General features: G+C 35.3%; 1 protein-coding gene across 1 annotated transcript; it reads right to left on the bottom strand.

Annotated features, from left to right (window-relative positions):
* Nucleotides 1–11,577: 11,577 nt before the first annotated feature.
* On the bottom strand, nucleotides 11,578–18,153 carry LOC140140742 (CD5 antigen-like). The gene is made up of 4 exons (XM_072162488.1): nucleotides 18,042–18,153; nucleotides 15,777–15,966; nucleotides 14,288–14,609; nucleotides 11,578–12,171 (listed from the first exon to the last, which is right to left on the bottom strand). Exons 1-4 carry the CDS (start codon nucleotides 18,042–18,044, stop codon nucleotides 12,162–12,164), a joined length of 525 nt encoding a protein of 174 aa, XP_072018589.1. The 5' UTR covers nucleotides 18,045–18,153; the 3' UTR covers nucleotides 11,578–12,161.
* Nucleotides 18,154–18,749: the final 596 nt, after the last annotated feature.

Here is an 18,749-nt window from a genome sequence, read left to right as displayed (position 1 = left end):
TTCACATCAATATGGTCCATATGATCACAGATTGTTGAGAATCTGTGATATGATCCGGGGATATGATGAAGATTTTGAGTCTATAGATCTGTTATCAACAAGATCTCCCGCTGTTCCGCGGTCAAGGCGTAACGCCCCCCGGTCAAGGACACTGATATGACATCATAGGTGATGTCAGATTTTCTTCTGCTGACCATATGATGCTATATATTAACTATTATTGTTACATTTAGGCCTATATACCTAGAACTTTTAAAGTCATAATTAGTTCAAACATAACTTTGGTAATACTCACTCGTTTTCGTTCGTTGAAACGGCAAAACATACTTACTTTTCCTGACAAATCGAATTAAAATATTTAAAAAAAAAAAATTCAACCACAAAAAGTTTTAAACAAAAGTCATTCCAATACCAATAAAAAATAATCTCTTGAGCAAACTGACCCCATCCCAGAAATAGGTACCAGCCCGATGGGCTGGCGAAAACCTGTATGGTATTTTGAGGGCAGTGAATGTGACACACGACCAGCACACGACTGGGCTATATAAATACTATCAATATTTCCCAATGGGACATTTACTCTAGGTCAAGACACTAGCTTGATTTTTATATTCCACAACTGACTAAACTGAACTCATTGACTGACTCATTGACTGGAAAGTAATTGAAGTATAGATTTGAAAATAGCTATGAAGTTAAGAAATGTAAATCAGTGTAAACATTGACTATATAGACAACATGCTCCTACTTTTCAAATTGATAAATATGATATTTACAAACGCTATATTACAAAAATACTAAACACCGAGCTGAAATTTAAAAAGGACATTTCAATTAAAATTGATGCAATTTTGGATTCACTACAGCTATATTTGACACCAAGGAAATACCAATAAGACAGCGTTCAAACTTTGACTTACATTTGGCGGACAAATGTGTGAAAAAAAATGGGGTGAAAACAATAATTCTTGATTGTTTGTATGTTTCCAAAGATAAAATAGCATCTAGTTTCAGATTTTGGCACTTAAACCTCCCTATTTTTGTAAATATTTTTGAGGAAAAAAATAAATTTTTTGTCCGATTTTGGCCGAAAATTGCCGTTTTAGGTTGACAAAAATTTTGACTTGCTAATTTCCTGTGAGTGTATGAACATGAACACTATCAAATAGTGCCTAATTTTTTATGCTAATTGGGTAACAACGGTACAATTTTAAAAGCATTGAATGGGATCCATATATTTCTATATTTTCGTAGCAGGAGTAGAAACTCAAAGGTTCGAGTGACAATTGATTTGGAAAAAAGTATGATATTCGCCTCATTTTCTATTTGAAAAGGCCATATCTCCACAATGGTATGAGCTATAGGGATGTTTTAAGTGTCATTTTGCTCAGTATATTTTTCAATAGCTAAATGGTGATATAACATTTAAGTAAGCTAGATTTACAGAAAAGAAAATAACTTGCAGTATGCTACCCCAACCCTAAGAATTGTGAGGGCATAAAAAATTAATGGATTTTTGCTACCAAAACTTGCAGTTCACTAGACCTTCCTTTAAAATCATTACAACCACTTGACCTTAGAGTAGTCTATACTGTGTATGTATAGGCCTAGTGGTAATGGAAATGTAGCTGTGTAGCAATATACTAAAATTTCACATTACAATACATTAAACACAATATTGAACACAATTCAATAAACAGACACATTATGGAGGAAAATGCTGGAAGGTGTATGGCAGCTCTTCCGTTGATATTATAAGTTACCAAACAATGAAATTTGAAACCTAAATAAAAATGCAAGACAACAACCAATTTGAGACAATGATGATGCTCAATGAGGACAAATTAACTGAGTTTTATATTCAATAACCATAACTTAACATGAGACAATGGTGCTCAATCAGGACAAATTAATTCTATTTTCAATACATATTACAAGTGAATCATTCCCTTGCTCGTGTCAGATTATGTCAAATAATGCGTCTGCTGGCCCCATGGATAACACTGTTCTGTTTGTGCGTGCACAACCTATAGATAAGAAGTTTTATGGGGCAGAAAAGATCTATTTGCTATAGTAATTTTATATTAGCCTGACACCTCTTGCATATTGAGATACATGTAGGTAGGATATAATGTGATCAGATGGGCACAAGGATCCTCTCAGTAATAAGTGCTATCCCTTCATGCATTGCAGTGGATCTAAAAAACCTGAAAATAACTAATAAGAGCACTCAGATATTGGGGCATGTGGATAGCTTCTGAAAATTTATTTAAAGCATTGAGCTTCTGTATTAAGGTGGCTGTGTACTCTCAGACATGCATGGAGTAAAAGTGCTATAACTTTGTAATTATTCACGCAAGACATATAAAAGTATACATTTTTTTTTATAAAGGCAGGACATCAATGAATATCAAAATAAATACAGATTTGGTGTAAAAAAAGGTACATCATAACAAAAAACACTCTTCCCAAACATTTTTGTTTTGTTTTTTCTTAATTTTGAAAAAAAAAAAAAAAAAAACTGTTTTTTTAGTTTTTTGATATTGTCCTTATTTTTTTTCTAAGTAAACACTATCCACTTGAAGTATGCATGTCTATTATAATGCTGCAATTTAATCTTTGTAAAGAAAATCTGATGTTGAAACAAAACGAGTTTATATGTTTCCTCATTCCTTTCTCAACAACACAATCATGTGTTCATCACGTCTTGTTTGTACTCTATGATATTGAAACTGAAGAGATTATTCATCATTCCTCCTAAATTGATCAAGTAAAAATCCCATTGAAATGTTTGTGAAATGGGCAAAGCAGTGCACATTGCGAATATATAGAATCATGACCATGCCCATATGTAGCCCAGCTTGCTTGCGTAATGTTCCCAGCAAACACAAAAACGTTTTAAAAACGTTTTAAATGAGTTATATTTTGGCTTTTGGTTTAGGTAAAACGTTTTAATAACATTAAAATGTCGGGTTATATAAAGGTCATGATAACGTTTTAAAACGTTTTGTATGAAAACACACTGCAACAATATTTTTTATTTTTTTTCAAAAAATGTTATTGTAAACTATTTTTGCAAACATTTTTGCCAAATGTTGTGTCAATACTTAAATAACATTATGTTAAAATATTTGAACCCAGCAAACACAGAAATGTTCTTAAAATGTTTTTTCAAAACCTTTTGATAACATTTAAATGTCGGGTTATATAAAGGTCATGAAAACGTTTTTAAAACGTTATTGAAAATGTTTTGGGCAAACATTTTTCGCAAAATATTTTTTAAACCCCAAAATAACATTCTGTTTAGAATGTTTTGTATCAAGTTCTCAAGAATGTTTTTGGAATGTTATTAAAACGTTTTTATACCCTTTATATAACCCGACATTTAAATGTTTTCTGTAAAACATTTTTGTTTGCTGAGCAGTAGATTAAAAAAAATGTAATGTTATGAAAACGTTTTATACTCTTAATATACCCTTTATATAACCCGACATTTAAACGTTTTCTGACAACCTTTTATAACCTTTTGCGAATGATGTCGAAAACGTTTTGTGTTTGCTGGGTTATGCCTTATTTGGCAGGTTAATTCGCTGTTCCCATCAACAATGTAATCCATTCTCCTCTGTCTTCAGCTGTTCACTTTAACCATAGACCCTGCTTTAACTCCACAAGCGACGGTCTGTCCTTCATCAGGCATTTCCATTTTTGCGTGTTCTTTGTTTCTTAATTCCTTCCCTCCTTCCGCTATTCCATCTATTCCAGTCCAATTCTTCTTTCTGATTGTATATAAATCTGTCTTCTGTCTTTCCAAAGTACTGTTTTCTCCACACCCATATTTCGCAAGCTTCCAGTTTCATCACATGTATCCTCTTTCTGCAGTGTCCATGTCTCAGCTCCATGTCAGGCCACACTCCAGACTACTGACTTACTACAACTCGTATCTGTTTATGTCCTTCTTGTAAGCTTTGGAAAGCAGAGTTTTCTTTTGTTTGTCATGCCAGTCTTTGCTCTAGTCTTCGAGCTCTAGTACGACTCTTCCCATGCTGAGTTTATTGCTTTTTCTGCTGTCCATTTATGGTGATGCTTAAAATTTGGCCCACATCATGTCTCCACTACTTTGAACTTCTTTACATGAATTTTCATGTCATATTCTTTCAATCTTCCATTCAAGCCTTCCATCAATCTTTGTAGACCTGTACCATACTTGCTTGGCCATCTACAAATCGCTCATCATCCAATAACTCTCCCCCAAAACTACACACTCTTGTGTTCTCCCCATCCTATTTACTCTACATTATCATCTATCATCAATTAATAATATAATGCAGAAGAGATCAGGTACAGTCCTGGGTTATAGTAGACTAGACACCCTTGACACACTCCTCTCCCATCTACTTGGGTTTGAAACTCCTCTGCCACTTGTCCCATGTATTGTTAGGTTATTTAAAATATTCAGCCACTTCAGTCAAACATGGCCGACTCCAATCCCCTTCAGAATGTCAGACAATGGCTTACAGCTTCAGTTCACCCTGTCTAAGACTGCATGTCTAACTATTTGCTAACACAGGGTAGAAAAATAAAAACATGCTGAAGTATCAATCTCATTCATGCCCTTTTCCATACAGGAATGATATTTAACAAAGGCTCCATTAATTAAGATAAATCTTCAATTTAAAATTGGTCACTGAGAGGACAAAATAAGTGTCACAGACGGACATTTTAATTTCAGGGGGTCTATTTTAAAGATGACTAATCTCTTGATGCTCAATCTTTGCAAAGAAACAAACATTAAGTGGTTGAACATATGTAAAGCAAAAGATGCATTCAGTTCACTTTCATTGATACTTTATTCACTACTGAAAATGGTGCTTGGTGTCAGGAATATTGGTCCCCAGCCATTTTGAGACACTTTCAGGGGGGTCTATTTTAAAGATGTACAATCTCTTGATGCTCAATCTTTGCAAAGCTACTAACACTAACTATAGTTAAACATATATATAAAGCAACAGATGCATTTCGTTCACTTTCATTGTTGCTTGATTCACTACTGAAAATGATACGTTAATCTATTGAGGACTGTGAATTACCTTCAATATTGGTACACAGTCATTTTGGGGCAATTTTAGGGGGTCTATTTTAAAGATGAACAATTATTTGATGCTCAAATTTAAACACACATGGTTAACACAAATATAGTAAAACCAAGTTAGAGTTCTTTTGATGTTTTATTTGTAAGCTGTCGAAATATAGGCCATTGTACTAAAATTTGTGATGAAATGTCCGTCCGTGACAAAATTCTGTCCGTCCGTGACAAAAATGGACATTTGTTGTCATAACTAAGAAAAAGTTTGGAGTTGCAAGATAATTTTTCTATGGCAATGTGCAGTTACTGGAGCTGCTTCAACTAAGGGGTAAAAAAATAACAATTTTAAAAGTTGCTACTCTGGTTAGCATTTGTGTCCGTCCGTGACACCCAAAAGTGTCCGTCCGTGACAAAATTTGTCACATTCTCCTGCAAAAGATGAAGCGTGTTTCCAATATCTGTGTATCAGGTAACCAAACCATGTATCTTGGCTATTATTTGTCCTGGAAAGTATTGGTAAGTATTGATAGTTTAGATAGAAATGACAAAAGAGTACTAAAAAGTAGGGGAACCTATTTCTATCTCGTCCGTCCGTGACGCAAACATTTCTTTTGTTCTATTTTTAGTAACCATGGTAACAAATCATACCTGCCAATTTTTAAAATTTTCAATAGGGCTAATGATACTCTTCATCATAAAACATAAAACAATGAAGTAAATGTCAGCAGTTGTTTTTACTTGGCTGCTTTTCTATCAATTTTGAAAATGTCTGTGCTCATGGGTATTATAAATGCATTAATCATGACAGGTTTTGGAAAATATCAATATCGGACAAAACACTCGGAAAGTGTTTTTATGTTTGAGTGGTTGGGTGTACCTTAATTTTTTGTTGGTGTCCCCGTATGTGTGCAATGAATGTGTGCGTATGTTAATGTTGGGTGTGAGGGGGAGGGCGGGTGTAGCGCACATGTGTACTGTTTGTATATTTTGTGGTGTGTGAGGTTGGGGTATGTGAGTTTGTTGATGGAGTGTCGTAAGTTGATGGGTTGTGCAGGGTAGGGGTACGATATCCCATTGAATTAGACCTATCAATGCATTTATTTCAGTGTAACCGTAACCCGTAACCTCCTTGGGGAATAATACAGAACATGAAATGCTTTATGCATGGCTGGGTGTGTCATTTTGGGTGCCCAGATGTTTTGTGTACAGGGTTGTGCGCGTGCACCCCTATATGACATGTCAGCTTGAATTTTTAATCACAATAAACATACAGAGATAATTGGTAAAAAAGTGTGCCATTTTTCAGAAATAAAAGATACTTTAAATGATGTTTGTGTGTGTGGAGTGGGTGTTGGGTTGTCAACTTGTCTGTTGGGGTGACGGGTGGGATGGATGTATGTGTGTGTGTGTGTGTGGGGGGGGTGAGGTGCGACCGGTGTTGGGGTGACAAGTGGGGGAGGTGAGTGTTTTGGGCCCATGTCCCTGGGTATGTTTAGGGGTGCATGATGTCCCTGTGATGGTTTGTTTAAATTGCCTAAACTCATTGGGATTCAAAATTTTGAATTAGGCCTATATGGACTTATTTGGAATATTTGGGAATTAACATGAACTTTTAGGGACTTACGGGATATATTAGGAGTTCAATTGGAATTAGTTTGAATAATACGGACTTACAGGGATTTACCGGACTTATTTGGAGTTACTCAGAATTAGAGGGATACTTGGGAATTAAATGGACTTATATGGACTTACTGGACTTATTAGGAGTTATTTGGAATTAGTTCGGAATAATATGGACTTATAAGGACTTAACGGACTTATTTGGAGTTACTCGGAATTACAGGAATATTTGGGAATAATATGGACTTATAGGGACTTACCGGACTTATTCGGAATTAGTTGGGAATAATATGGACTTACAGGGAACATTTAGGAATTACTGGAATAATGGGAATTACACCCTGTCATGGGGCCTCAACATTAACATTCATGAGGAGATCATAAATGATCCCTAATTCTACTTAACTATTACTCATGAGCACTTTGAGCCCGGGTCATATAGGGGTCAAAGGTAACATCATGGTCAAAGGTCATATAAGGGTCAAATGTTACTTCTGGGTCGAAAAGTACACTTTCGGATCAGAGGTCACATGCTGTTCAAATCTCACTTTCGGGTCAAAGATCATGTAGTGGTCAATGGTCATGTAGGGGGTCAAAAGTCACTCCCGAGTAACAAGTTACATAGGGGTCAAAGATTATATACTGTCACAGGTATCAAAGGTCATGGAGAGGTTAAAGGTCACGAAGGGGTCAAATGTAACATTTTGGGTTAGAGGTTACGCCCATTAAGATTCATTAAGATTCGTCTCGTGAATATGCTAATCAACCATGCCAACTTTAAAATTCATGAGGAGCTCAAAGGGTCAAAGGTCATATATTGTCACATTGGTATCAAATGTCATGGCGAGGTCACATAAGGGTCAAATGTTACATCCGGAGTATGATTCCTCTCGTGGATATGCTAATCAGCTACGCTAACATTAATATTCATGAGGAGCTCATGTATAATTCATAAGTCTACTTTACTACTCGTGATCGTGAGCACTTTGACACCGGGTCACATAGGGGTCGAAGGTCATATAAGGGTCAAAAGTTACTTCTGGGTCAAAAGGACACTTTCGGATCAGAGGTCACTCCCTAACTAAAAGATCCACGAAGCATTCCGGAAGGAGAACCTATGTTTCAGATGGACATTTTATCTTTGAAAAGACCATACGTACAATACATAAAAATATTTCGTATAGCCCCCTCACGAAAACTAGTGCATTGCATACGTACTTGCTGTTCTTTTTTATGGACATTTTCATTTTACATGTAAAGTCTATGGAGATTGATGTTAGACAATGCTGGAAAAGGCGCCATAGCCTAATTTTAGGCCGTTTTAGGCACTTAAATACTCATAAAAAGGAACGGACAATTGTGTAATGAAATTGGCACATAATGCTACTTGAGCAAGTACAAATATAATTAAATACTTCTGGAGAGGGGGCTATAGCTAAAAAAATGTCCTATACCTTAGTCGTTATGAAACAGAGGTGGGAGGATCTTAAAATGCCTTTCTATTATGAAGTCTTACGGAGGGAAGGAGGGAGTGTCTTAAAATGCATCGCTTTTACGCTTCTCCAAAACTCTTACAAAACCATCAATGTTGTTGTGACCACTTCTGTTTACATGGATGGGATTGGAGGGTAAGCTTCGTAACTAGTTTGCACAATTGCATGGCTTAATCGGGCCTTTAATGACTTCAGTAAAATGTATGGGAACAAATCAAAAGTGCGATGAAGCCATATTACCGAACTAGTTTCGTACCTGACCCGTCCTCGGCATCCGCTTGGGTCAAAATAACATTGATATTTTTGAAAACGTTATCAGTACGCGAAATTATTAACCTCCCCAGACATACTAGTTTCTTTTCATCTATCGTTATGTCTGTTCCAAAATGGTCGCATAGTAATACACTGCAAAAACAGCAGAGCAACACTTAATAAACACTTAAACACTTCATAAACATTTGTTTGTACAGTGATGGTATTTATAAACACTAAATTAACACTAAAACACGTTAAAATATGAAGATGTTTATGATTTAATCTCGTGTTAAAAACATAAACATTTTTATATTATTTTCTAACGTGTTTTAATGTTATTTTAGTGTTTATAAATTAACACCCCTATACCTTCACTGTACAGCCATATGTTTATGAAGTGTTAAAGTGTTTTAATTTTCTTAATTATTTCTTGTTTATGAATAAAAAACAATAAATATTGAAAGATAAAAAAACAAGTGTTTATTAAGTGTTGCTCTGCTGTTTAAATCACAGTGCATGGTTTAACGTGTAAGCCCCGGGACTCCACCAAACTAACTTTCTTAGATTCCATTAAGGGATGGGGTATGAACGTTTGGACAGTATTTATTGTGGGACATTAGAGCACATCAGACATATCGAAATGCATTCTGAATACGAAGAATGTCCTTCTGATATCAAATAATTTTGATTTTTTGAAATTCGCAATGTAATACACATTTTATGGCAAATTATTAAAAATTGATATTTTTGATATTTAACAGTACTCGAAGTAAACTTTATAAATATGATGATTTATACTTAAAGTGTATGTAGGTGGGATGAAAAGCCGACGATCAATTGATACTTTTGACCTTTCGTATTGAAGAGATGTATTTTTCCCCAAAACACACACACACAATTAGGTCTTTTGGGGGAAGAAAATCCATATCTTCAATATGAAAGGTCAAAATTTTGAAAGGTCACAATTGATCGTCGGCTGTTCCTCCAAGCTACATACACTTTAAGAATATATCATTAGATTTATAAAATTTACTTCGAGGACTGTTATACATCAAAAATGTGAAAAATGTCAAATTTTGATAAGTTGTCATAAAATTTATATTATATCGTGAATTTCAAAAATTAAAATTATTTGATATCAGAAAGACATTCTTCGTATTCAGAATGCAATTCGATATGTCTGATGTGCTCTCATGTCCCACAAGAAATACTGTCGAAACGCTCAAAACGCTAATTCCAGATCCCTTAAGCCACATCCAATTTAAATAAACATACTCTCAACACATAATGGTTTCAATTCATAGCTTTAATTCTACAAGAATCTTTAATCTTTATAAGGTTAATGGTTATTATAATACGGGTATTATATAACCTTTTCCCCCATCACCAGGATGTATCTCAAAAAAATGTTTCAATTTTAAATTATTTTTGTCGACTGGAAGAAAAATATTTTTCATTTGTGGTGTGTAGCATGATTTCGGCACTGGTGGTGTGCAGCATGATGTCGGCACTGGTGGTGTGTAGCATGATTTCGGCCAAGTCAGCATTTTTTTCTATGTAATTTAGAGCTTTTGTTTAAAGTGACTGTCAATTGAGCTGGTCATGCCAAGTTCCTCTGGTACAAATAATATACATTGAGATGGATGTAAATTCTTAAAAATGTTAAATGAGATGGGATTAACGCCGTTGCGTAATTATTTTGTTTTCTACTGATGACATATGAGTTGGGTAAACAGAGAGAGCCTTGTATTTTTAATATATTTTCTTTGGATTAATATAACATTTTTGAGATACACCATTTAGATCCCATACTATACAGCCTGTCTCCAAAAAAATTGTGCAAGTGAAAAGCGCCCTCTGTAGCAATTAGAAAATACCGTTGTGACATAATGTTTACATCAACGTCAAGGGCATAGTCTTAGCTCTCAAATGCCGTTTAGTCTGTTCAATTTGCTTGTTTTAATCTCGAGATATGCTTACTTAACAACGAAAGGGTAAAATCACAATTGTGCCACTTTTACTAGGAAAGAAGGCTGTACATGTAAATCAATGATAGCATCAAGTTTATCAAGAGTTCCTTCGTGAAATCAAAAGAGTGCATCAATTACACAACAATACAAAATTGTTTTTAGTGTTTTATCATGATAAAGGTATAATGATTCTCTTTTTCCACTTACGACAAATTAAACGATTAATAAATATTTCACATTCTGCTGTAAAATTAAAAACATGTGCATGTCAATGATTTTACCATGGTAAATACTGTTCTCTTTGTCATTCAAGACATGTTAGAAGACAAACAAATATTGCACACTTATATATAGGTTAATGAACTTTGACAAGTTCATAAAATTTGACAAATTAATGAAATTAGACAAAATAATGCACGCACGCTGGTGTTGATGCGTCTAATGCACGAGCACCGAAGGTAGGAGTGCATCAGACGCATCAACATCAGCTATCATTGATTTACATGTACAGATAGTAAAAGTGGCACAATTGTGATTTTACCCTTTCGTTGTTAACTAAACATATCTCGAGATTAAAAAGAGCAAATTGAACAGAACAAACGATATTTGAGAGCTAAGACTGTGCCCTGGACGTTGATGTAAGCATCATGTCACAACGGTATTTTCTAATTGCCACAGAGGGCGCTTTTCACTTGCACAATTTTTTTTGAGACAGGCTGTACATACTGTCCGTAATATTATGATCATTAAAATAGAGGTTTTCTGATAAGGCGGCGCGGGTCAGAGGAGAGCATGACCTATCGCGGTGTCCTGTACCCAATATCGAAACAACGATAAAGCTGACGCACAAGAATACTTTGATATAAAGGTGTTATTTCCGCCCAGGTGAATGATTTTCTCGCGATGGTGCATACCACCGGGTTAAACCAACCAAAACGTTCGTTTCGATATATCATTTGCTTGTAATATCAATGTATTATTAAATATTAAGATTGTTTCAACTTAAAAAATAAATGTGACTTATGCCATTCGACTCGCCTTGAAATGAGGCCTCAATCGAGTCATATCGAAGGTTTTTCCCCATTTTTTTAGCTATAGCCCCCTCTCCAGAAGTATTTAATTATATTTGTACTTGCTCAAGTAGCATTATGTTAACATCAGTTGCGAGATGGCAGAAGTGCAAAAAATATTCTTAAAAATAAAACTATATATATTCAGAGGGACTTTTGGTCTAAAGAATGCTTCGGTATTGTAGTCAAAGAGTGTACTCGGTTTGGGTTTTAAATGTATATGCCTATAGGTTTAAACCAGAAAGTCATTCAGATGAAAACTGTAGGGAAAGAAGGTACGAGTCTTACAAAGAGTACGAGATTAAAAAGACTGAACATCGTCATCTGAAATTATAGGGCACCTGACTACAACGATTGCCACGACATGGTTAAAGTCGTTCCTCGGGAGTCGTTCTTTTTTGCGATAATCACATGACCGTATCATTGTAGTTTTAGAATTTTCAGTCTTTTCCAGTCTCGTTATCTTTGGCACTCCTTCCTTCTCCCCGCTGTGAGTTTCTTCCCGCCACCACTTTTTCGTTTTTAACTGAAAGCCTCTATTTTGAGGATATTGTAATATTTAGGGTCAGTGTGTCTGGCTATAATAATTGTACTACTTTTAAACTTAAATGATAAAACGTCAAGTGCGTTGTCGCTCCAGCTTCAGCTGTCCATGGTTCACCGTGTCACCTCAGATGGCCCTACAATAAATAATAGTAATAGTAATAATAATACTAATAATGAGAAGAATAATAATAATAATAATAATAATAATGATAATAATAATAATAATAATAATAATAATAATAATAATAATAATATATATAATAATAATAATAATAATAATAATAATAATAATAATAATAATAATAATAATAATAATAATAATAATAATAATAATAAAATAATAATAAACAGATTGATACAATGAAGACAACCCAACCGAGTGGGAGGCGTCGGGACTCGGGCTTATCTCCTTGGCGGGCTCGTAGACTCAACCAGAGTTCGGTTGTTCAACCTGATATGCGCGGCCATTGGTGGTAGCCGCAGTCTGTGCGGGAGTCTGTGCTTCTCACGGAGTCGACAAGCCCGAAAGGTAGTGATAGGGTTCACGACTAGTGCTGATCACTGGCAGGAAACACCTTCCATGTGTCTTTGGCCCCTGAACATGTTTAAAGCAACATCTCCTATGTAACCTATTCGCAGTTTTGTTTTAAAAATGATCAAGGGCCAAAGACACAAAGAAAGTGTTTCTTGCCCGTTATGAAGGAGAAAAACTAAGATTGTCATGGACATGGCTAAAAAGAATATCAAAATTTATGATGCAAAATCCTCACTTTCATCACAAATTAATATGTGACAATTTGATTCAACATGTTCATAAAGACCAAATGCAGTAAAAACGTTTCCATTACCTTTATATTGCCCGACATTTAAATGTTATTTAAACGTTTTGAAAACAGTTTTTCTTGAGAAAAAATATTCTTTTTATAACTACAAGCAAAAATAAATGCATCAACCCACAAGAAAAATAAACGCGTCAGAAAGCACTGCGTGTAGTACGCGGAGTGCACGCCCGTGCATATAGACCTACACAGTCAATGCATGGTTCGCATAACGTTTGCTCTGATTGGTTCCCGGTGTCTAAGAGTAGGCCTTAACAGGAATATCGGGATAGGCGACTAAAACCACGTGACGAATTCGGATGATGTAGCCTAGGTCTAGACAATAGGCAGCCATTAGAGGCCATTTTGTTTCCTACATGATGTTATATTCACGTGTCATTATACTTCAGTACAAAAATATTAGTATATTATTACCAGGTTTACAATAATATTTAAAAGTATCCATTTGACCAGCTAGTATTCTCCTCCGCCGTCAGAGTGATACCAGTCATTCTGCGAAGGTGAAGGAGACTAAAGCTGTAGTGACGAACGCGCATGCGTTAAAAATGATGTATCCTATAATGAAAGACAGAGATAAAAAGACTAGTTCGCGTCTGAAATTCTTGACAATTAGACAGAAAACGCCGCACTGCGCAGGTCGGCAACCAAAAACGGCGCGTCTCTGCTTTGACGTCACACGCGTTTTAGTCTGTTTATCTCTGTCTTTCTAGAAGTCCATCAGCATTCAGTTAGTCATAAGGTCACTCGTACACTGTTGTACAAACAGCGGAGCGCTGAACTCGGTGACCTCTATTTTGTGTAAAACACGGCCTGAAAATCATGCATAAATTGTGTATTTCCTAATACTATTTTGAGTTTTAAATCCAACTTCAGAACAGAAATTAACCTTATTTTGGACATTGTTATAATTACTTGTCCCGGCATTGCTCTTATGAACTCTCACCCTCCTGTGGATTATAGATATGAAGTCCTAATATTAGTAGGCTATAATGAAAGACAAAGATAAAGACAATTTATCGCGTCTGACGTCACCTGTCAATCATACTCGAGCACGGTTTGTTTATACAAGTGTCGTGATGATGACTTGCTGAACGCGGATTTATAACCGGGCGCCGTATTGTTATTTTTGCACCTTTCGACATGCAAACCATCTCAAAAGTTAGGTCTTTATAGTAGGAAACTTTCTTTGGTGAAGGCACCATGTCCACAATGATTAGAAAAGCTGCTTTTTGCCTTGTAAAAGTACGAAATTTTTCGCCATTTGCTGCTATTCCTTTTCTCCGATCAGCACCAGATAGATCGGTCTTCCTTTTACGCGCTGATTAACCTGTGTAACCCAATCAAGGATCGTAATTGACAGTGACATCAGACGCGATAAATTGTTTTTATCTCTGTCTTTAATTAAACTTACTGGTAGCAACCCACTCCTGCTCGCGAATTCACTTCACAGATACCATTATCATAACTGCATTCATTCAAACCACTTTCCTGACCTGTACACTGTACATTTGACATCAAAACGTTATCTTGACTTTCTAGCGGGGTTGTTATGGATAAATCCTTACTGACAGCTAGAGTACCAAGTTCCAGTTGACGACAAACTACCTCTGCATCTTCGTCATCCCAGTTGCTATTACACACTGTACCCCAAGCTCCTTTGTTGTAGACTTCCACTATGCCTTTTGTAATTACATAACCTCCACTTTCTTTTTTGTCATCTTCAGCAAGGCGGACTGAAAGAAGTACAAAATATGACGTGCATTAGGTATCTGTTACATATCGGTAGTGTCATCAGTCTGAGAACTATTAACTAGCCACCCGTAATCTCCTGCTATGAAAAAATGGCACCCAGAATGGCACCCACATTTTTTGAACACTTGTCAAAATAAATTTTCATTCACAACACACATGCCCTGACTATATGTGACGTGTCATGTCAAAAGGAAACACTTTTGGGCAGGATCATAAATGGAGAAATAGGCAAAAATCTTCCGGTGGGTGGTTTTTTCACAATTTGGGTTTGTTGCGAATTTGTGATGATATTAAAGCTAAAAATATTGTCTGATAGTTTCAGACCGGAATATAATTGGCATCTACTAGTTTTTGAGACATTTTTCAAATTAATTCCTACTCTCAACATTGTCAATAATCGCCCCGCAATATTTTTCTGCCCCCCCCCCCTCCTTTGAGGCAAAATCCCCAAAATTACGTAAATTTCCACTTTTTGAGGTTATTTTGAGCACAATTTGTTGATTTCCACCCACCCCTGATATTCACTTTGCCCGCCCCCTGAAAAAATGACTGGTGCCGCCACTGATTGTAGGCCTACCACGATAGTCAACTATTCTCTATGCCATAGGCGTTTAAATTAAAGCCTTATTGAGAGACTGGTTGTGATCATAACATCTTTTCATAGCCTTGACTCAAGGCTTCTTCCTTTTTCCTTATCCCTTCTTCCCTTTTTTAAAATCACTTTCATCTAGACTTTTGCTTGTTGAAGTTGAACATAATTATACCGAATTGATTATGTTGTGGTTATATATGTCTATATTGCTTGTAGGCCCTAATTTATGTTGTCCCATGTCATTATATTCCTGCATTGAGTATGCTAGGCACAGACTACTACAGACCATATATGAACATTCAAGAACAAGTCCAGTATATGGCGCAAAAGAAGCATGCATTAAAAATATATTGATCAATCTTTGCATGAGACCAAATGATATAAATGAGACAAATTAAAACGAATCATCAGAAATGACTAGGGTGACAAAATAACTGATGCATGCTTGAACCACAGTTTGTACTTGTTCTCAAAATAATTGCAATTATCGTTGCAGGGTGACGACATTTGAGTTCCCTCTGCACCCAATGTTGAAAAGGAAAAAAAAAACACTCACTAGTCCAGGGCTTATTGGCGTTGCCGCTGCTGCCATGGCTTCTTCCACCGCCTCTTCCACCGCCTACTCCACCGCCTATTCCAACGCCTTGACCATGTTGACCATTTTGTCCACCGCTGACCTCGCAGTCGCAGGTGAACACAAGCACAACGCAAAGCAACACAGCCTTACGCATTTTCAAAATGTCCATCTGTAAAGTAATAGGAGTATAAAAACATAGACTCTGATAAAACAAGGGTGTGATTCAAAGCTTGTGAAATGTCCTAATTAGTAGAAAATCCTGAAAAAAAAAAAGCGTGAAATTGGGCTAAAATGCCACAAAACGGCTGAAAATCAATAAAATTGCGTAAATTTTGGCCAAAAATAATCCAGGAAATCAGGAAAAATCCTGAAGAATCACCCGATAAAAGGAAAATAATTAGAAACTGCGAAATGGAAACACAAAGGCCATACAGTGGCAGTGGCAGCACCAAAATAATACTCAATAAAATATATTTAACATTCCTGTTAAAAAGGTTTTCGTGATCCACGGCCTCATCCACCCTACATAATGTTGATGTACAAGAAATTTCTTATATATATATTAATATATAATATATATAACACAATATAACATAATATAACATAATATAATATAATATAATATAATATAATGTAATGTAATGTAATGTAATGTAATGTAATGTAATGTAATGTAATGTAATGTAATGTAATATAATATAATACATGCCTAATATAATATTTAAAAGGGCATTTCGTGATCCACAGCATGCCCCGTCCTACTTTTTAATTTTGAGATTTTTTATACCACTGGAAACCTCTAGCTACATACTGTTTATGTACTCATAATTTCTTGCAGATTAATTCGTTTAGCAAAAATATCGTTAAATTCGAAGTAAATTCTGGCACACCAGAGTGGCATATGGAGCAGTGTAATAAATCATGCATAACTCGCAAACGCAAAATTGCAATCAACTGAAATTTTAGGAATAAGCTTTTTTCGTAGATATCTACTGAAATAAAAGAGGATGCTAGGATCTCAAAATACTCATATAATATAATATAATATAATATAATATAATATAATATAATATAATATAATATAATATAATATAATATAATTTTAATTACACTAATGCCATTACAATCTTGATAATTAACGAAACGATCTTTCTAATAACCAGAGAAGATAGTACACCAATAATTTAATTCCGGAGGCGTTGAAGGATTAGGGTGTCAAAATGTGCAGTTGCGGTTTGTGTGTTATACCTGAATCCTTGGACAACTCAAATATTGCTACCAAGTTATTTTGTATGTAATAACAGGGAAGTGCCAATAAACACCGCTCAAAAAGCACAAAAACAAAAACAAAACACCCACCCCATTCCCCACACACAAATAACTCCACCACCAAGAATAGTACTATGGTATCTTTTTTGCAATACAAGAAAAAAAATAATGATATGAATGTATGTACAATCACTGCAGTTTACACAAAAATGTGCAAAGATAAACATGAACTTTATATGAATTGATACCAACTGCGATTTGACACGTTGTAACGTATATTACGTTAAATGATACGTTAATGCCATAATGTACGATTTTGCCTGCTTAACGCGGAGTTCTATTTGAAATGTATGTCCAAATTGCTCTGTCGATTTACGAACACAACGAACTTGAATGATTCCCTTGAGTGTATTAAAAGTTGGGACATAATATAACAAAAAATCAGGTCGAAAAATAACAAAATTCATATTATAAGAATGACTGGAATATACTACTTTACTCGAGTATTAAGGATCAAGATCCTGAATTAGAAGTAGGCATATAAATAATTAGCTATAAGTCATGGTACAATCCCGGAGTTCAAATTTTCTTTTTTGCTTTTCTTGACTCACTGACATGCCCTAACAATGAATTGAGCTGATTGCACTTCGTCATTGACCAATTCAAAATACGACAAAAGTGGTTAAAATTGTTATACATTTGAGAAATGATATAACGGGATTCTTGAATGAGAGTCACGTCTAAGAAATAGATTAAACATTTCAATAGATCCCTCAAGTGTTCAAATGTTAAAATACTAATCAAATGTGATATCACATAAGTATAGTTATAATATATAATATTATATATTTCAATTGTAATTTATAACAAGCTATGCGGGTGACAAAATACATCATCATACTTACGATTTATATATAAACAAATAAAATACAGTCTTCTGTATAAAGACAAAGAAATCAAACAAGTTGCACTTACCATGTTATCTGTTCTAACTTCAACGTCTCGACAGAAATGCGAAAAGTTCCGATTTACCGTTCTATAGGCGAATACTTCAGAGCACCTGCTTGTTAACGTGTTGTTTGTAGGATCGTAGACACGATTTGTGAAACATCAACAGAACAACTCCAGTTAATATAGGGGTTTGCAATAGGCCTATCCAAAGTCCAGAGCCCGGGAGGAGGCGGTCCTGGGGAGGCGGTACTCATCACTGTACCAATATCCCAAGAAATATTTGACCAATCACTATAACTAGCTCTCAATCAAATTTGCATAATTGCTAGTGGGGGTGGGCATTTTCAACAAAAGTTCCCGGGACCGCCGGAATTAATCAACCAATCAGATTTTTATAGCTGACACGTGTGCATTTATGATGTAAGTGCTGTATGAATATCAAAGGGAATAATCAACCAATCAGATTTTAGCTGACACGTGTGCATTTATGATGTAAGCGCTGTATGAATATCAAAGGGAATTAATCAACCAATCAGATTTTAGCTGACACGTGTGCATTTATGATCTAAGTCTTGTATGAATATTAAAGGGCATAGCTATTTTCTAAATATTAAGAAGTAGGAACTTAATTATCTCATAGTGAAAACTAAAAAAAATCTTAAATTTGTCAGATATCGTACAATATTTTCGTTTAAACTGTGTTTTATAAGCTTCCACGCATTTCAGCCGTAC

The sequence above is a fragment of the Amphiura filiformis genome, chromosome 19 (genome assembly GCF_039555335.1).
Source record: "Amphiura filiformis chromosome 19, Afil_fr2py, whole genome shotgun sequence".
NCBI classification, from domain to species: domain Eukaryota; kingdom Metazoa; phylum Echinodermata; class Ophiuroidea; order Amphilepidida; family Amphiuridae; genus Amphiura; species Amphiura filiformis.
Note: the sequence above shows the minus strand (reverse complement) of the source record. Positions and strands in the feature narration are given on the sequence as shown.